This window comes from Xyrauchen texanus, chromosome 27 (assembly GCF_025860055.1).
Source record: "Xyrauchen texanus isolate HMW12.3.18 chromosome 27, RBS_HiC_50CHRs, whole genome shotgun sequence".
Taxonomy (NCBI): domain Eukaryota; kingdom Metazoa; phylum Chordata; class Actinopteri; order Cypriniformes; family Catostomidae; genus Xyrauchen; species Xyrauchen texanus.
Genome location: NC_068302.1, coordinates 36,966,215 through 36,988,267, shown reverse-complemented (window position 1 = coordinate 36,988,267; position 22,053 = coordinate 36,966,215). Strand labels below are relative to the sequence as shown.

The window sequence follows — 22,053 nt, the reverse complement described above, 5'->3', positions numbered from 1 at the left end:
GTGACCTCTGTGTGGGCGGTGCTTCGTACACAGCTAAACTGAATATTCACAATGGACAAAGATATAATTTTAGCATCATGTTTTCTATGCTATAGTATAAAGTGCAGCGTTTAAAAAAAAAAAAGGCTGCTTGGAATATTTTTTTTGCTGGTTTCACGTGTTCAACAACCGCCAACACCTTCTTCACCCGCAAAATTTCGCCGTGCAATGTAAATGTGACCATGTCTTAAGACCTTCAAGTCACATGGATTGAACTTGCTTTGCACATTCTAGCTCATTCGTTCTTAAATAAATGTGCCTGATCTTATTGTGCACAATTCATCAGTTCATGTTATTCTAAAAAGAATCTGCTCCTGTATCAACTTTTCTGCTCATGCAATAAATGCCACATGGGAAGGGAAAATAAATATTAACCAATAATATCATAGTCAAATTTTCACAGTTAAAAAAAAAAAAAAATCCTTTTTATGGTCTATCCTACATTATTTCTTGCTTGATATTCAGTTTCACACTGAAATGTCACATTATGGAAGTTAAATACGTTGCAAATGCCATTCCATGTTGTTAAACTCCCATTTAGATTTACATTATGCATGTAAAGCAAATACATCACAGTAAAGCTCAAAGCTACTCTGTTCAAAATTTACAGCCAGACATAGTTGAACTAAAGATGTTATGTTAAACCATACTGTAGAGGAAATTAGCTATTCAAATAATAATGCTCTTTTTGAAGTCTGGGCATTAGCAACAATTCTGGCAACTTTCTGGCTGTCATTATATAAAAACCCTGGAACAGATTGTACAGATGGCGTTGAATTTGAGCTCTTTTCATCCCCTCCGGTAAGGATGCTCTCTCTCACACGAACACACACACACACACACACACACACACACACACACACACGTTATGAGTGTTTGAAATATTACATGCCACAAGAGTTTTCATGCACATCCCAATTTTACAAAAGAAGGACTGACATAAGAGTGTCTGTCGACTGTTTTATTGTCAATGCAGATGAAACGTAAATTCTGTCATCATCCACTCATCCCCATGTTGTTTCGAAACCTGTATGGCTTTTTCTTCTGTGGAACACATAAATAGTTATTCATAGCAGAATGTACAAGCTGCTCTTTTCCGTACAGTTGAAATGGAGAGAAGACCGTGAAGCAAGATTTTCAACTTAAATTTTGGCCTGTTCCTCACACAAAGCTATCGTCACACAATACTTGGACTATAGTGCAAGAGTCTTATGGACTACTTTCATGGTGCTTTTTGTCCTTTTTCCAAGCTTGACAGTCACAGTCATCATGCACTTTCATCGCATGTAAAACAGCAGCTTGTATTTTCTGCCTAACTTCTCCTTTTTTGTTTTATGCAAGGAAGAAAATCATACTGGTTTGGAACAATATGAGGGCGAGTAAATGATAACAGAATATACATTTTTTAGCAAATTATCCCTTTAACCTCACTAAAGATTAGCTTAGATAAAACTGTATCATACGGGATAATTTATACTGAATTATTCTCAAGTTTAAATGTTTTTGCATTTATTATTGAGGAAAATGCAGAATTATGAACAATGGATTTAATTATGGTAAAATGTGCTGAACTGAGCAGAGAGCAGCCGAGTGCATTTGCTAATTTGATATAGACCGTTATGAAAATTTTTATTAAACACACAAGGGAAGATTTCTATTAATGATAAGCATTCAAATTCAGTGGAAAGCTGTGGAGCTTTCTGTGGAATTCTGCCGGCACAGATCCCATGCATACTTACTGATAAGCTAATAATGCAATAAAGCACTGGTATGTTTCTATGCTTAGCTGGTTATATGCAACAGTGCTTACAGTCCGCAAACCACACTGCACTCAGCTTTCTACTGCACAACGAGTTGCACATTTCTGTGTTAAAAATCAGGTGTGGCATCCGTGTCCAGTTGCGAGAAAGTAAACGATACTGTACCGGAATCACTGTGCGCTCCTGTGTCCTGAGAGCTGATGGTCTCGCTCATGGTCTTGTCCCCGCTATTACCCCCCCGCAGCGTCAGGGACAGCTGCCGTTTGATCTTCCTCATGCGGTCCATCAGTGGGGGAAGGGGGGGCTGAGATGTGGAGGGTGGAGGGGCTGCCACTGTTCAACCGCCCTGTCAGAGACAGAAAACATACAACTACTTTGTTACATACTGCTTTCTGATAAACCCAATATCTTCCATGGTTACTGGACAAAGCAGAAGTCATTCATTTTTATAGACGGAACAAATTTGCCGTTTTAATAATTGCTGGTGTTTATAAACATATGCTAGATGGATGTCTTTGATGTTGCAACATGTTTTTAATATGCAGAGTCAAGTTAAAAGTACTTTAACTCTTAAGAAACTGTGTCAAGATACCTGCATTTTGTTAAATTCAATTGTGCAGCCTTTATCTGTTTTTGACGCAAGAACGCATCCGATGCGAACAGCCCCCAAGACTGTAAAGTTTTTAAACAATAACATGATAAATATCAGCTTAAAAATTGTGAAAACACTCTCTATGACAAACTTGGAGCAGGTCTAAGGCAGGGGAGTGATTCAGAGGACAAATCTGTATATTTCATAGGCATGGCGCTCTACGGAGAGGACATCAAAGTGAGAAATATTACTGGGTAAGTTTCACAGCAAGAGAGAGCACCTAAAATAAACAAAGCACACAGCCAACTGTAATTGCTCACATAAGTAATGATTAGCAACACAGTTTTCACACTCATCATTCTATGTGTGATTGTTTTCTAACATAAATTAAGCTTGAAGGATTGCAGATATTTCAAATTCAAGCATCTTAGGCCGGAAATGCAAGGAATCCAACTGGGAGACTCTCTGAGAGACTAGTAATTGCAAAATGAGTTCCATTAAGACACTTATGAAGAGCCTGAGTGTCTACATGAAGAGAGAAAGCACAAAACACATGTTAATAATCATGGTGCAACAGACTTTCAGCATGAAAAGTCACATCAGTTCAGCGAATTTCAGAGAGAGAGAGAGAGTGTTGTTGGGAATGGAATACTACCATACTACACGTTTTCTTTTCTTTTTTTTATTGCAGAATTTGAAGTCCATAAGAATTTGGTAGAACATTTCAAAGATTTTGAGGAGATGATTAAGAATGAATAATTACTTTTTGTTTTCCTTCACACACAACTGTTGTTTGGCTTTGAAAGACTCGGACTATAGTGCACTAGTTGTGTGCACCACTTTTGTGGTATTTTTACGTTTTTCTTTGCCATTTTGGAGCTTGACAGACACATACCTTTCCACTTATATGGACGAGAATGGCCTGTATATTCTTAAAAGGTTCGTATTTTTTGTTTTCTACAGAAGAACGTTATACAGGTTTGGATAGGCATAGAGAGTGAGTAAATGAAGATATTTTTGGGTCAACTATTCCACAACTCTGGATCCAAATTTTAAATATCCACATTTATTTCTGAAAAGATAACTGGACACCACTTGAGGTTCTGTGACATCAATGAAGGATACTACTGTTTGAAAAGTTTATGGTTGCATATAGGGATTAACCGATATGAAAACTATTGGTCCGTCCGATACCAATGTCGATACTGATATTTTGCCACTTACCTTAATTTGTCATCAGATCACAGTTTTGCTCAGGAATTATATTTTAAAAATGCTTTTACTCCAACAATAAATCATTTCAACTGAACATGGATTGTTCACACAACAGGCCAAAAACACAATGAAAGATAAACTTAAAAATAAAATGATAACTAAATATGATAACAATGATTGATATAAGATTATTTTGTATTTCTAAAACATATTTGCACTTCTGTTTTTGCAGTTCAAAACAAGAGAACTCACATTTGACATATTTTACTGTATATAAAAGAATGTCATATTGGGAATTTTCGCGTATGTTGGGAAATTTCACGGAAATATCAACCACATCATGAAAAAATAAAGTTCCCAAAAGGAACAAAATGCCCTTTTAAGTTCTATCATGGTGTAATGGATAATAGAAAATGCCGTCCAGACCGCTAGAGGGTGCAGCTTGCTCACACAATGCTGACTGAAGCGCTAATTGCGGTCTATTTTTAAATGCAGCTTTCAAGCTTTTGTAAATCGCAAAAGACCATATTGCAATTTCAATCTTAACTCAATCAATCATGCAGCCTTAATGGATACCACACCAGTGTCTCAAATCAAAGTTTGCAGGTTTCAAAGCATTTTGGATGGTTGTACATCATGTAAAGGTAAGAGCCACTGTCAGATCCATCACGTCTTTAACAACGGTTTCACATCATTAATGAGAGAACGATAAAGAATAAAATAAATGTTCTAAGGAGTGCCAACCCTTCTACATTCTGTGACTCTCATTATTTCTGTATTCTGCATTTGAGTTTGAGTTTTTACAAAGTGTTGATGGTTTTAAAGGGATAGTTAATCCATAAATGAAAATTATCATTTCATATAATTTACTACCCCAAATGCCATCCCAGATGGCTTTCTTTCTTCTCCAGAACACAAAAAAGGATTTTTAGAAGAATATCTCACCTCTGCAGGTCCTCACAATGCAAGTGAACGGGTACCACAATGTTTAAGCTCCAAAAGTATATAAAGGGAGTTAAAAGTAATCCAAAAGAATCCTGTGGTTAAATCCATTTCTTCAGAATCAATATTATAGGTTTGGGTGAAAAACTGAATTTTCATTTTTGGGTGAATTATCCTTTAATTTGGTCAATAATTGGCCGATAAATATTGGTGGTGATAAATCGGTACATCCCAAGTAGCATACTGCATAGTGTTTAATATGCTATTTTTAAACAACAGTACACAGTATACAGTATATACAGATCAGTAAGTAGTATGCTAGTATCCGATTCCGAACATGGCCTTAGAGAAAACCAGACTCAAAAACACTTGTCCTCAATGCTTGTGGGAAACACAGGGGCTTCTCTTTAGGAATAGCCAAAATGCCAAAAGGCTGTGCTTTTCCTTCAGAGTAATCACATGCTTTGGCACAAAGAAGAGCAACAAATCCAAGCTTTGGGACTCTGGACTTAAAATGACCCACTAAACAAGTTGCTTCAGGATGGGATTCTACATAAGCACAAAATTTCAAACACTTTACTGCTGTGCAGGCAGATAACATGGGCCACACTACAAGAGATTTAGAATGTTAAACAAGCAGCAGACCACATGCTCTTAATTCAAATATTTGTTATGGAGTCCAAATAGGTTTGAGGTGGAGTTGTTTGAACATCAGTTAGTCATCATGACTATGTTGATAAACCACTCGTACTCTTAATTCTTAATTTACTCCCAGTAATGTATTTAAGATAAGAAAATCTAAGAGCTTTTAAAATGTTTAGGGCATTACATTTTTCTTAATAATGATTAAAGCATTTACCAATTTTCACATTATAATCTTACATCTTATATAGCTTTGTTAGCCCTTTTCCACCAGCATGGTTTGGGTTCAGGTTCCCGGGCCAGTGCTAATTCTCGAACACGCATTTCCACCGCAGAAAAGGATGTTCCGGGGCTGAAAACCTGATTCCACACCTGCCCAAAAAGCATGCTGTTGTCTATGCAGAAACAGATTATGTCAGGGGACAGAGGGTGGGATAATCTTTCGTCACCATGATAAAGTTTTCTCAAACAATAACAGTAGCTACCGTCTGCAGCAAGGAGTATTTCTTCACTCTATAACAACATTTAGGGCTGGGCGATAAAACGATATCGATATATATTACGATAAAGAAAATCCATGATACGCTTTTGAGGAATTTTCAATATTTACTGTCTCTAAAACACGAGCAGTTCGGCGCTCAGACTCGGCTTTCATAGGAATGAATTGAATACACTCTCAGCTTCGCTCAATGCGCCAGTGGTAACGTAGTGTCAGACTGGATTAACTTGCTAATGCTAGCTGCCTTGGATGGTAAAATTGGAAAAGATCCCGCAGACCCCACTGCTTTGGCCATCTCTGGACCCCTGTGCAGTTTTGTAGAGACTATTTTGACGGTTTAGAATACATTTTTTCTTCTTTTCTTCTGTCAACTTTGAAATAAAAAAAAGAAAGTGCAATGTGTAAATGTATATTGTGATAAATATCGATATCGAACAATATGAAAAAGATTATCGTGACAACAATTTTTGCCATATCGCCCAGCCCTAACAACAATAAAAAACCCACAAAGTTATCAGACATCATAAGCGTTCGGGTAACATGACAAAACAAAAGCTCTACTTGCGAAATGGTATTTATGAAGATCCGAGATAAACTAGAGAGAGATTGCAAAGGAAATAAATACTCTGTACAGCACAAAATGATGCACGCCGCCTTCATTCAGACAACTGACCAAATCATTAACAAATTGAAAAACACTTAAGGTACAGGAGACATAGGAAAAAGCGACAGTGGATAGAGCAATGATGTTTTGAACTCGGACACAGACCAGCCTGCTAACTAACAAGGGCAATGTACATGTGTCCTCTCGAGCTGATCTCAGAAAGTTGTTATATATGACAACTTTGTTATCTTTTCTTACACTGTTGTCATCTTAATTTGTGCATTGTTTTCTGTAAGGGGATATTTGACCAGCTACTACTTAAGTTTGGAAGATTGTGGCTATCTGTTAAGTAAAACAGTGGGATTCTAAATCAATAATATTATATGCTATGGCAAAAATCCATATAAAACCATCTGCTACACCAATGTTAATAATGATTCCACTGTAACAGTTTACAGAACTTAGCAAGTTAAGCTATAGTTCATACAATATAATGCAATTACTTTAGCATCGTCTTTAGCGTAGATGTCATCTCTGACAATCATGTTGAGCAATGTAATAATGATGGATTGCATTAATCTGTATGTTTAAATATGTATTCAAAAACAATATTAAAAGCTGTATACAAACACACTGTGATGCGCCATGTTTGATTATGTTTGAGGTAGTAACGTGAAACAACCACATTAAACAGAAACCCATTACGTCACTGTTCGGCTCTCAGGTCAGTGGAAAAGCTGGTTACGATAGGCTCCAGATTGCCTCGGCATGAGAACCATCAAAATTTGGGTGGAAAAGGGCTGTGTGTGAGTTCTAAACACTGGTTGGAATAGGGCGACTGATATACACACCAGACACACAACCGTTATTCGGTGCAATGATCAAGGGATGGAGAAACAAACCCAGATGGGAACTGTAAAAAAATAAAGTATTTTGCGTCCTCTGTAAGTCAGAATTTTACCACAGAAGTGCATCAAATCTTAGCCATCACCTACAAGCCAAACACGATATATACACAGCACTGATGAGGGACCGCTGCACAGCTTGTTGGAGCTCTCCCGTGGACAGTCTGGCGACGCTCTGCTCAAAGCTAATTTATTTAAAATTTGTACCATTTGCTCATGAGCTTTCAATGTGTCAGCTAATGATTACTGTACAATTCTAAAGTATCATTACATGGTCAGTGCTAGTGGTAAAAGCAGAAACAGATGATTGTCGTTTTCGGAATGGCATCCTACCAAAGTGGCGCTTGACACCTTGACGCGAATCACTTGAATTCCATATCCAAAGTGGATTGCCATAACCTGCCTGATGTTTTTTTATTGTGGAGGATGGTTTAAGAGGTTTAAGAGATTGAATGCACATTATTGCAATGAATACGCAACCTATGGGGACTAGTTCTTTAGTTAACCTCCCACTTAAGATTTTGGGAAGCGTTTAATGTTACTTGCATTGGTGCTATTTTAGTGCATTTCTATCTTTATACTGGCTGCAGCTGAAAACTGGAATATACAGCTTTCGGAGACTGTATACAGAGGCAGGATGAAAATAAGGTGATTTTCAAACTGTTCTGAGACCTGTTCCCTTAAGAGTTCCATTAATTTAAACTCTGTCGGTTAAGCCGTTTCATTTTTATTAAATTGGCAGCAAGTCAGCTGTCTACGTTTTCAGATGCAGCCACAGTGGTAAGCTTTGTTTGGAAAATGTTAATAAAGCATTATTGCAGGGGGCCTGGGTAGCTCAGCGAGTAAAGATGCTGACTACCACCCCTGGAGTCATGAGTTTGAATCCAGGAAGTGCTGAGTGACTCCAGCCAGGTCTCCTAAGCAACCAAATTGGCCCGGTTGCTAGGGAGGGTAGAGTCACATGGGGTAAGCTCCTCGTGGTCACTATAATGTGGTTCACTCTTTTTGGGGTGCTTAGCGAGTTGTGCATGGATGTCGCGGAGAATAGCATGAAGCCTCCACATGCGCCAGGTTTTTGCGGTAACGCGCTCAACAAGCCACGTGATAAGATGCTCGGATTGGTGGTCAGAGATGCAGAGGCAACTCAGATTTGTCCTCCGCCACCCAGATCGAAGTCACTACGCAACCACGAGGACTTGGAGCCCATTGGAAATTGGGCGTTCCAAATTGAGAAAATAAAATAAAAATAAAACATTATTGCTACATTTTGTTTTGTTTTCTTTCCCAAGAAGGAAATAAATGTATTTTGACAGGAAAATAAGTATATATACAGTCAAATTTAAACACTTTCAAAAGCTACGATTAATCGCAATAAACTATGAAAAATAATGCAATTAATTGCAAAAAAATTATCAACTGACAGTACTAGAAAATTACATCACACTGATATTTCAGTATATGGAAAAACTACATTTTTCTTTATTGTAATTTTTTTCAATAAACAATATGTGTTGCTTTCCATAACTCATTGTTATACTTCTAAGGTGAGTGAGAGGTTGGCAAAGCATTGCTATTAAGAATGTCAAATTAAGATTCGAAATTCAAATTTTCATCAAATGTAAGCTTAAAATGCACATTCAAATATTAAACTGTGCATTTGAACTTTGGATGTATGCCAAGCACTGATGATGACTTCAGACCGATTGCTTTCTTGTGCTAAAAGGCTAGATGCAGTGCAACAAACAGCCTACAGTTTAACAGAATCCAGGTGTCGAGTATTCTTAAAGGTTGAAGTTCAAAAATACATACATTTTGCATGAGACGCTGAATAATTGAAGGAATGGTTCACCCAAAAATTACAATTCTAGCATGATTTACTAATCTCCATGCAAACCCAGATGTGTGACTTTTATCCTGAGTTGAATTAGTCTTCTAAAAATCTTTGCTTGTGTTCAGCAGAAGTCAGTCATACAGATCTGGGATGGCGATCTGGTGATCTTGCCTGTCTTTACCCCCTTCAAAATCATCCAGTCTTGTTATATTTATCTAAAGCTTACCATGGTATAGTGAAAAGTCCAAAGGTTTTAGGTTACTCAAAAGGCAAACTGTTGGAATGTAAACACCAAAAATCCTACAAATAGTTGACATTCTTGAAATAGTGAGATCTGTGTTTTCTTTCCCCCCTGAGGGGTGTATGGCACAAAAACACACATCATAAATTCAAGAGGACAGAGATACAGATCCTTTGCTTTTCGTACTGCTATTTAGTTTGATCAAATAAACAAGGATAGAGCCAATGGTAATCAGGGCAATACAGGGCATTTGAAGCCTTTATGATTTATGTTACTCATAAAACCAATGCTAATTTATCAAGATGAGCGAGCCAGCCAGCCTTAAAATCAGAAAGGTTGGACATCAGAATTTTAACCATGACAGGAAATACAGGACAATAAACATCCATTTGCTTTGTATACAGTAAAATTACATGACTTGCAGCACTGAGAAGGAACTTTGACTGTTAAAAGGACACTTTGCTCAGTATTCACAGTTTTGCATTACAGGTAAATCTTATGGACTGAAAGAAAGAACTTCCGCATGTCTTGACATCAGGTGCAGATGTTACACAAGAAATTATTGTTACTCTGATGGACAAAGATTCAAAATTACATAATGAACTATTTATACATCATACGGTTTTCATTTTATAAGTACAAGGGCTACATTCATGTATCCACGTGACAGTGGATGTATAACAGATTTTTAACTCACCAAGCAAATGTGGGGAAACCAAGGAGTTCTAGGGTGAAAGTTCTACCTCTCTATCAACAGCTGCACTAAAACAAGATTTAGAAATTTTGTCAGTTACATCCAGTCAGAAAATTTTAAAAAGTGTATGTACACATGCACAGGTTTACACAACTTTTTCAGTGTGCCTGATATCAACATAAACTGGCACAGATGAGAATACAGCTAAATGAGAACAACTAAAATTAGGGCTAGGCGATATGACGACGATATAACGTGTGAATCGATAGAGATTTTGCCATATTGTGTATATCGCGATATGTAAGTATCCATGTGCATGGTGTGTGTGTGTGTATTTATCAGTAGGCAGGGCTTCACGTGAGAATTTTACAGACATGGAGTGGGATTTGCGGCATTGAAAATATCAATGATATAAATTCAATGATATTCATCTTGTGTTTGGCGTTTTAGAAGCTTTAAATATGCTTCTCATCTGACACGTGCATTTGTGTCTCACGGGACTGTCGCATGTGCGCAAGTCCAACAGGCTTCTCGATCCTCAAAATCATGGCACAGTCCACAAAACATACATTTTAATTCTAGATTGAGTTCTTTAGTTTTACCTTAAAGTGCTAACTCGGAAGTCAAACTTCTTAAAGACATTTAAGCCCAACTTTCTAACCAACAGCTAGTCAAAATAAAGGTTTTTTTAAACTAAACATTTTCAGACTTACTAAAATTCTGTTTGGATGATGTTAGATATTAGGAAACAAACTGGACATGTTCATCTTCAGATATTCTCTATAGAGATAACTTAAATCATTAACGCATTACTTTTTATTGTCGAAAATCCAAGTAAAGGAATAAAAGTTTCCATTGTAAATATCAGTTAAATTAAGAGATAATCGGCTACATTTACACAGCATCATATAAACTTGATCAAATAAATGTTTAACTTTCTACATCCTGCTGTTTCACTCAATCGTCACTTCATTTTAAAAAGCTAAACGCATGTACTGCACGTCAGAGAGAGAAATGTCAAAGCCTGAAACTTAATTTTCCCCCGCCAACAGCTGAAGTCTGGGGTGTGGGAATATTTAGGATATTTTAGGGGGCTTTCACACTGGTGGTCCGATTCCGAGTGCAATTGTTCCCGGTGCCCCCCGCAGCCTGGGTCTGGATTCACATTCACTTGATTCTATCAAACCCCGGACCATTTGCGTTCATCTTATGTCATCACAAACATGCATGGAGAACACAACCCCACTCATCATACTTTTTGCTTTGTTATTTTGTTCCCATTATGCACAACAGAGTGTGCGACAACTGCATATATGTGCGATTCATGGCGTAACTCATCAGATGTCCAGGGGAAGATGGCTTGATGCTGCTCGCAAACTGTGTTTTTTTGTGTAGACAGCTGACAGCAAGGAATTCATTTGCATCTTTATTTACACTGCATGCTTACTTACGCTTGTGTCCAAGGTGAAGTTATCGCCACAGTCATCTCCTATTATATCCTATATTTATAACTTATAATAGTCTTTATAAGGTGTATAGATGGATAGACAGACAGTATTTATAGTGTTGATTGTACTTGTATGTCATTGTGGTGTCATTATTTTTTTGTGTACAATTTTCATGCGAACCATGCTCTGTTTCGAACTAAACTGCCAGTGTGAATGCATGAAATGAAATTATAAACTCCTTTTCATAGCACTCCCACATATACAAGATTTCTATGACTACCTGTGTTTTCCTGATTAAGTCACGTTTTTTTCATCATCTGGTCCTGCGAATTATGATTTATACGCAAATAATATCAGCCATTCAAATGCAAATACACACTAAAGCACATATGCTTACACTCAAACTGATGAAAACATCAGTCATAGAGATGGTAGAAGCATTTTTAAGAGGCCAATTTCAAATATTTTGCCTTTACTTTATTCAACCAGTTTAAACATACATTTTAAAATAAATAATAACATTATTTTTCCAACAAACTCTACGTTTCACCACATTCGTAGGAAAAACATTCAGTCATTGAACCGGATAATTAAAGCACAGTATAGAGGGTTCAAATATCAGAAATGTCCACCGATAGACAGTCTCTAACATTAATGAATGAATACAACAGGCATACTGTTTATTTGTATAAAGCATAGAGTTACAAAGCATAGAGATCTGCATTTCTGATTGTGTCTTATTTTGAGTAGATGAAGGAAAGTTGGGACTGTGGCGCCTGCTCCCAGGCGAAAACAATCTCTGTCAGTGCGATTTATACAGAGATGTGACTTCGTGTTTTTTTTTCTTAGAGCAACGTGATTGTCAAGACATATTCAGTTGCAACTTTATTTCCGGAAAAACAACATAACATAAATAAAGATTAAACAGATCATGTGTGGAGATGGGAGAAACTTGCAGAACTTACTGATCTGGGCTTTATGGCAGAGTGGCCAGACAGAAGCCTCTCTTCATACTGTAGCACATACCAAAGCACCAAAAGGACCTTCAGACTGTGAGAAACAAGATTCTCTGGTCTGATGAAATGAACAGTTTGGCCTGAATTCCAAGCGTCATGTCTAGAAGAAACCAGGCACCGCTCATCACCTGAGCAATACCATCCCAACGATGAAGCATGTTGATGGTAGCATCATGCTGTGGGTGTGTTATTCAGCAGCAGGGACTGGGGGAGTGGTCAGGATTGAAGGAAAGCTGAATGCAGCAAAATACAGATACCATTAATGAAAACCTGGTCGAGAGCGCTCAGGAACTCAGACTGGGCAGAAGGTTCAACTTCCAACAGGATAACGACCCTAAGGAAACAGCCAGCAGTGGCTTAGGGACAACTCTGTGAATGTCCTTGAGTGGCCCAGCCAGAAACCGGACTTGAACCCAATCGAACATCTTTGGAGAGACCTTAAAATCGTGGTCAACCAATGGTCCCCATCCAACCTGACAGAGCTTGAGAGGATCTGCAGACAAAATGTAAGAAAATCCCCAAATTCAGGTGTGCAAAGCTTGTTGCATCATACCCAAAAAGGCTGTAATCGCTGCCAAAGGTGCTTCAACTAAGTACTTAGTTTATGCCAATGTGATATCAGTTTTATTTGTGATACTGCATGACAATACATTTAAAAAACAAAAAGAAAGCTAACTTTAGCTTTCTTTTTGTTTTTTAAATGTATTATCATGCAGTATCACAACGACATATATGACTGAAGTATATAGTCATGAAATCAGAAACCCTCTACTCAAAATCTCAACACAAGTGCTCAAAAGAGACGTATATTACCAGGTGTAAATGTCGATGACCCTGTCAACTTGTGATCAGATCGCCTCAAACACATCTAGGCAATAAACAGGGCGCGCGCACGCACGCACACACAGAGAGAGAGAGAGGAGTGAGAGCGAGAGAGACTGATGCACTAAATTTAAACTGATTTCTTGTTTCTTTTTCAATCAAAATGATGGTCATAGACAGCTTTTGGAATTATTAGTCATTGTTAAAAAAGAAAAAAGTAAATAGAGAATTTTCCATTAACGTAACTCCTTGTCAGATGTCAACATGACTCATAATTTTGAATAACAATCAATTTCATTAACTGGAATAGGAAACCATGGTCATATATTGCACTGTGGCTGAGCAGCTGACCAGGCAGCATGTTATATCAGCTGCACCAATTGCTAGATGAATCTAGTAGATATTCTTCTATCAGCACAGTAATCAAAGACAAACAAGACACTGCTACGTATACGTGAGCATAACCTGTTTACCTTGCATCAATATTGCACACCACACTGGCTCCATTCATGACCTGGTGAGTGATTGTGGCCCTAGAGTCATGCTGCAGCGGTCTGGGTTGGGTTATGGGCGGTTTCTTGCTCTTGAGAGAATCTTAATGGTACTTAAAACAGAGTTGATGATGACTCTTAAAGACTCTTTCTATATGTCTTCATTACTGCCCACAGTGGTCGACCATCAAGACAGAATTGCAGGATAGCAGTCTGAAGGACAGCAGTCTATGGGCCCCTTCTAGGTCAACACAGTGCTAGTCTCACATAGTACCAGCCCTCTACAATGCAAATAAATCACTATTAACAAACTCAGCAAAAAAAAAAAAGTTCCTCTCACTTTCAACTGATTATATTTAGCAATGATTATATTATATATCAAATTTAACATAAGTAAATATTTGTATGAACATAAAAAGTTTCAACAACTAAGACATAAACTGAAAAAGTTTCACAGACATGTGACTAATAAAAATGGGACACTGTCTCCCTGAACAAAAGGGGGTCAAAATCAAGAGACAGTATCTGGTGTGGTAGTACTGCAGTGCACCTCCTCCTTATGGACTGCACCAGATTTGCCAGTTCTTGCTGAAAAATGTTACCCCACTGTTCCACCAAGGAACTTGCAAGTTCCTGGACATTTCTGGGGGGAATGGCCCTAGCCCTCACCCTCCGATCCAACAGGTTCCAGACGTGCTCAATGGGATTGAGATCCGGGCTCTTCGCAGGCCATGGCAGAACACTGACATTCCTGTCTTGCAGGAAATCACACACAGAACAAGCAGTATGACTGGTGGCATTGTCATGCTGGAGGGTCATATCAGGATGAGCCTGCAGGAAGGGTACCACATGAGGGAGGAGGATGTCTTCCCCGTAACGCACCTTGTTGAGATTGCCTGCAATGACAACAAGCTGAGTATGATGATGCTGTGACATACCGCTCCAGACCATGATGGACCCTCCACCTCCAAATCGATCCCACTCCAGAGTACAGGCCTCGGTGTAACACACATTCCTTCGACAACAAACGTGAGTCAGACCATCACCCCTGGTGAGACAAAACCGCAACTCGTCAGTGAAGAGCACTTTTTGCCAGTCCTGTCTGGTCCAGAGAATGTGGGTTTGTGTCCATATGCAACGTTGTTGCTGGTGATGTCTGGTAAAAACCTGCCTTACAACAGGCCTACAAGCCCACAGTCCAGCCTTTCTCAGCATATTGCAGACAGCATGAGCACTGATGGAGGGATTGTGTGTTCCTGGTGTAACTTGGGCAATTGTTGTTGCTATCTTGTACCTGTCCTACAGGTGTGATATTCGGATGTACCGATCCTGTGTAGGTGTTGTTACACGTGGTCTGCCACTGCGAGGACAATCAGCTGTCCTTCCTGTCTCTACTTTGTTAGGATTTGGTAGCATTGCCTTTAAATTGTTTAACTTGGGGCAAATGTTTTGCCTTCCACAAGCTTCTCACAATATGTTGCTGGAATTTTTTCCCATTCCTCCAGACAGAGCTGTTGTAAATGAGTCAGGTTTGTAGGCCTCCTTGCTTGCACATGCTTTTTTAGTTCTGCCCACAAATTTTCTTTCGGACTGAGGTCAGGACTTTGTGATGGCCACTCCAATACCTTGACTTTAATGTCCTTAAGCTATTTTGCCACAACTTTGGAGGTATGCTTGGGGTCATTGTCCATTTGGAAGAACCATTTGCGACCCATATTGCTTCAATATTTCCACATAATTTTCTTTCCTCATGATGCCATCTATTATGTGAAGTGCACCAGTCACTCCTGCAGCAAAGCACCCACATTACATTTTGCTGCCATTATTCGGCTTGCAATCCTAACCCTTTTTCCTCTAAACATAACAATGGTCATTATGGTCAAACAGTAAAATTTTAGTTTCATTACACCAGAGGAAATTTCTCCAAAAAGTAAGATCTTTGTCCCATGTGCACTTGCAAACTGTAGTCTGTCATTTTATGGTGGTTTTGGACCAGTGGCGGCTTCTTTGCTGAGCACCCTTTCAGGTTATGTCGATATAGGACTTGTTAAACTGTGGATATAGATACTTGTCTACCTGTTTCCTCTAGAATCATCACAAGGTCCTTGCTGTTGTTCTGGGAATGATTTGTACTTTTAACACCAAACACTGTTCATCTCTAGGAGACTGAATGTGTCTCTTTCCTGAGCTGTATGATGGTGCGTGGTCCTATGGGGTTTATACTTGCATATTATTGTTTGTAAAGATGAGCATGGTACCTTCAGTCCACAATTTTTTCTGAGGTCTTGGCTGATTTCTTTTGATTTTTCCATGATGTCAAGCAAAGAGGCACGGAGTTTGAAGGTAGCCTTAAAATACACCAACAGGAACACCTCCTATCAGAAGCTAATCGGCTAAAGGTCTAAAGGCTTGAATTTTCCTAGCTGCTTAAAGGCACAGTTAACTTGGTGTATGTTAACTTCTGAACCACTGGAATTGTGATATAGTCAATTAAAAGTGAAACAATCTCTCTGTAAACAATTGTTGGAAAAATGTGTTGTGTCGTGTCAAAGTAGATGTCTTAAACGACTTGCCAAATCTATAGTTTGGCAATATTAAATCTGTGGAGTGGCTAAAAAAATTTGTTTTAATGACTTCAACCTAAGTGTATGTAAACTTCCGACTTCAACTGTAGGTAGGTGAAAGATTAATTTACAAAAAGTAACTTTTGCTTAGTATCTTTAACAGTTTTCAGTTGCATGAGCATGCAAGTATGCCAATGTAAGTAATGTCAATAGTATGGCTTTTTTATTTGTCAATGGCAAATTATTATTACAATGTGTCTGTAATGTGTCTGTTCATAGATGTTTGAATATTGCAAAAAGTCTGGTTCAAATTGCAGTTTATTCTGGCCATGAACCACCCGCTTAAAGGTTTCATTCACCCAAAAACTTAAATTCTCTGATCATATACTCACCCTCATGCCATCTAAGATGTGCATGACTTACTGTCTTCTGCTGAACACAAACCAATATTTGTAGAAAAATATTTCAGCTCTGTAGGTCCATACAATGCAAGTGAATGGGGATCAGACCTTTGATGCTCCAATAATCCCATAAAGGCCACATAAAAGCAATCCATATGACTCCAGTGGTTTAATCCATGTCTTCAGAAGTAATATGATAGGTGTGGGTGAGAAACAGATCAATATTTAAGTACTTTTTTACTCTAAACCTAGCCTTTCATTATCAGATTTGAACGTGAATCTAAACAGGCACCACATTTGACTTTCAGATGTAAAAGTTAAAGTGGAAATTTAGAGTTAAAAATAAAGGTAGTTAAATGTTTATCTGTTTCTCACCCACACCGATCTTAGCGCTTCTGAAGATATACATTTAATCATTAAAGTCATTGGGATTACTTTTATGTTTCCTTTATGTGATTTTTGGAGCTTCAAATGTCTGGCCACAATTTACTTGAATTGTATGGCCCTCAGATCTGAGTAATTCTTCTAAACATCTTTGTTTGTGTTCAGCAGAAGAAGTAATTCACATCTGGGGTGGCATGAAGGTGAGTAAATGATGAGAGGATATTCATTTTTGGGTGAACTATCCCTTTAAGAAAGAGAGAGACTATCTGGCAACATATAAAGCAATCAACTACAGTTCATTTCGGTTTGACCTGACGTATAGGAGTGGGTTTATATAAGGTAGTGGATAGCACAATAATAGACTGAAGAAAAAAAATGTCATCAAGTAATGGCGCAGCAGTCTCCATGAAATGAAAACAAATTTCAGATAAAGTGTGCAGACTTTGTAATCTGATTTTGTGCAGATCCAAAAGAATTTAAATACTGATTATTACATAGACATAACTCAAAACACAGCAGAATATACAGTTCTGCTAACAAGCTACCAAGTGCCTCAAACACATCTCTGTATAAAGAGCTTGCCAGATTGAGAAAATACTTTCCAGTTTTGTGTGCAGTATTGATTAAACTGTTAGTGAACAGACTCTGGGCTTGCCTTCTAAAAGACAGGATAAACGTTATTTTTCCATGTGTTGTTCCTGCTCGCCCACTGTCAGCCTTTCAAAGTATACTATTTTCACCGTACACCCACGTTTGACGCATGCACACTACGACTGCTTTGTGATACTTTGTACAGTTAGCGGCAGGCGCAAAGATGCAGACTGTCCAGAAAAACAAGGCTGCATGTGGACAGTCCACACATAATGTGCTGGTTTTTCAAACTATTTTTGGCACGCGCACTGCACAAGACATACCGGCATGCGGAAAACTGAAGTATACTTTGGCCAGTGTTAACTGGAACTCCACTATAAAACAAAAAGACTGGCAGGGTGTGGTTTCAGAAACACAATGTTTCTTTAATTGACCCATATCAATACAGCACAGGATGAGGGTCATTTATTTACTCCCCCGGGTCAATACGAGCTTTGTGTGGATCGGACAACTAACAGTGACAGCTTGATTGAATCCACAGCGAGCACAAAATTCCAAACTCAAGTGGACAAGTTTCCAAACCTGCCCAGCCAAGTGGTAGAAGGCAGCCTGTTTCCTGTAAAACATCATCTTTAATTCCCAATTTGTTAAAGATATAAGTCTCCAGTTGGATGAGCCAGACCGTGTGAGAGGCTTAAACAATGCACCAGTTCGTGCTAGCTGCAGACCCCGCCATCCTCCTCCAACCAGGTTGACACGCATCCAAACACAAGTTGACAGACTGACGGTGGTGACCTTCATAGAGACTGATTCTGGAACACCAGGTCCAGACAGCACCGCATCAGCCAGCCTCGGAGCACAACTATGTGTGTATTGTTGTTATTTTTCTGTGGTGGTTGACAAGTAATCCAGAAGCACTTCATCAATATTATTATACCAGTGACACATGCCAGGGCTCGAAAATCCCCCTGCTCTTCCAGGTTCCTTTCTAATTGGACACTATCTTTCATTGGGGCATTATGGGCTTGCTCACATTATCAGATAGGTGCATGAGCTATCTTACTCAGAAAAAATGGTTCATTTCATAATCAACAACCAGCCTTGGGCCGGTAAATCTTTTGGCAAAAGAGCCAACAGCTACAGTGAGGTATAAGATCATGTAGGCAAAATACTTGCCTATAGACAAATTCTGCAAGCAATCCACATTCCCAGGAATTATTCAAGTCCTGCTTCAAAGCCAATTACTCTCATCACAGAAGTCAAAAGGTCAAGCACTCTCCCTAATTCTCCTAAACAAGCAATCTATAGAAAACCATACCTTGCATAGCCAGACTTTTGACTATGATATAAAGTCTGGCTAGGGTTGCTAACTTTGCGCCACACTAATATGGGAAACGAGAATTTTTAGCACTTAAAGGAATATTCTGGGTTCAGTACAAGTTATGCTCAGTTGACAGTATTTGTGGCACAGTGTTGATTACCATAAAAAATTATTGTGACTTGTCCCTCATAAAAAATAAAATAAAATTGAAGTTATAGTGAGGCACTTAAAAAGGAAAACTAACTTCTATTGAACCCGGAATCAGATTCCTTTAACTACAGGACATGATGCCTTCAATACGGGACGTTTTGAGCATTTTCAGTGCTTAAATACGGGACGCCACCATGTGACGGGGGAAGGGGCCCCCCTTGAGGATGTCACCCCTGAAATACAGGATTCCCAGGCTAATACAGTACAGATGGCAAACCCAAGTGTGATCCACATTGCAGTTAGTTCTGGCCAAGAACCACCCACTTAGACTGGAAGTAACCATCTATAAAGCGACCAAACACAATTAGCTTTTTTTGTGCAATGTTTAGGGGTGGGTTTTTATTAAATTAATTATACCCCAGTAATTGACTGGCAAGTAAAACATTTATTTTAAAAAACTAGTGGTCAACAGACATTGGATTTTTAATGGCCGATGCCGATATCCAGAGAGCAGGGTGACTGATATATCATACAATTTAATATATTAAATAACAAATATAAAACTGCTACATATTAATAGACTCTTATTTAGCATAAACTTCACACAAAACTTAAACTTTGTAAAAAAAAAATCTCTTTAAAAAAAATAAGATTGCATTTTAAAAGGTAGATAGCGGTTTGTTCTGATTTCTGTTTAGTCATCAAATTTTGTTTATTTGTTTGCACAAATAAATTGTTAATATATTAGGCAGAAGGATATAACAGTTTACACACTAGTCCAGCAACAATGGGTGGCATGTGTGCATTAGTAATCGCATTTTCTTACAAAAGACTGTATCAAACTAATTGTACATACAGCGCGCCGTGAATATGACATTTACTCATAGCCCACATGAAGTGCTTTTACTTTGAATTTGCACCTATGCACTGGTGCAGATCCAGCACGAGCAGCACTCTCCTGACAGTTTAAACGGTCTGGATCACCTGCTCGGATTATCATGATTTTTGTATCAGAAGAACTTTTGATCTGGAAGTTTTAATTCTGGCTCATAGTATATGCGCTTCAGTGGAAGATATTATCAGATGAGTGCTCAATGGTAAGAAATGGCTGGATTTTCGAGAGGTTTGTGAATTACATCTGTTTAAACAAGAAATCTGCATATTTGCAAACGGTACATGAGAGAAGTATGATAGTTGCCTTTTTAGCATTAGATAAGAAAGTTAAAAGATACAGGGAAATGCTGATGAGAGTCTGAAAGAAGAAGTGATAAAAAAGGAAGAAATATGAGCTCTCATAGGACAAAGGATTTGCTCAAGTTTTGTGAGGTTTGTTTATTAAGGCTGCTTAAATGATGAATTTGCATATTTGAAGACGGCATATGATATTTGTTTTATTGATACTTGCCTATTTATCATAATACGAGACAGGGAACTGATGAGAAGAGAGAGGGAGAGTGAAACACGGCAGCACTTTAACATTAAGATTATGAGCCGACTATCGCGGCTCTGATATGTGGTCCGTTTAAATGAGACTGTGTTGCACACTGGTCTGTTATTGTAGTAAAATGGCACGAAACAAAAAACTATGCTTCACATGAAAGCAGGCCATTCTCTGCACACTCGTGTCCTTAAATAAACAGGATAAACAGGAAAATGTATCGTCCGAAGGGATAATTAAATAAGTCAGAATACCGGCCGATTTATCAGCCCCAACGATATATTGGTCGATCACTAAAAATAACATTTTGCAGTCTCTGAAATAACTTAGCTACTATTAAGAGTAATTTTCAAAGAGTTGATGCCACTAAGATGGCAAACTTTGGCAAATCTAGCAATTAGATCTTCCTTAAAAGCACTGTATCAACCTGGTACTTTGTAAACATGTCTTAGTCCCAGAAATTGCATAGCACCAGCCAATCAGATTAGAGTACATTAGTATAGGCCTAGTGCTAGTTGGGTTATAAAAGCAAAGTTAAAGACTCTTTCCTAAGACATCAGTCACTCTTATGTTTAACTTGATCATTTTCTACAAATCACCCACATCTCCAAAACATGCCATGCTGAGTCAGACCAGCTCTTCTTGACAACTGTCAAACATTCTGGCCCATCTGACAAGACAAAACAAATGACAGTCCCCTGAATGACACAATATTTTGCTTCTTGCACAATATTGTGATAGTGTTTGAATGGATATCTCTTCCTCCTTCCACATTCCTTCAGTTTGACTCAACATGTGCACCAAACGTGGTTTTACCTTGAGTACCCTCTGGAAAATCAAGGTAAGCTTGGAAACATCCTCATGGTCTCTTTGACTACATGCGAAATGGACCCAACATTTGGACTAAAGTCCAGCCTTACCCCTGGATACCATAAATACAATGATATAGATTCTCAACTGCAACGTGCCTTACATAACAGCACATCATATTTTCAATGGGTGACGTCACGCTGTCACCACAAGTTACATTACCAGAGTACAATACGTTATCGATAATGCTTCTAGTAAAGAAATATTTAGCTAATATTCCATGTCTGATTATTAGAAAGCGTTTAAGAAAGTGGCTATAATTATCATCAACTCTAAATAAATATATCACTTTCCCTGAGGTTATTTAAATATGACATTATTAGAGAGCACAACTTGACTGAATAAAAACGCACGCCTCCTTCAGGATGAGATTATTCTCAAAGCAAGCCATAAATAAAAGATAATAATACTCCTGTTGAAATAAAACATTTACTGCAGTCAGACTGCTGATTAATCCACAGTAAAGCACAAATAAACACGTTAGCCAGGTTAGCTAGTTAGCTGGCTTTAAAGAGCGTCATTAAACGGCCATTGTTTGCTAAATATACAGAGGAATGTGTGAATGTTTCCTCTCTATTATTCCCTCTTTTCTT

At 38.3% G+C, this 22,053-nt stretch overlaps 1 protein-coding gene across 2 annotated transcripts in view; it reads right to left on the bottom strand.

The window, feature by feature from the left end:
* The window catches only part of cdk16 (cyclin-dependent kinase 16), a 46,894-nt gene that overhangs the window by 24,181 nt on the left and 660 nt on the right, over positions 1 to 22,053 (bottom strand). For both annotated transcript variants that reach the window (XM_052094450.1, XM_052094451.1), the window contains exon 2: positions 1,965 to 2,145. In XM_052094450.1, coding sequence (XP_051950410.1) covers positions 1,965 to 2,085 — 121 coding nt within the window. In that variant the 5' untranslated portion in view covers positions 2,086 to 2,145. The remainder of the gene's footprint in view (positions 1 to 1,964; positions 2,146 to 22,053) is intronic.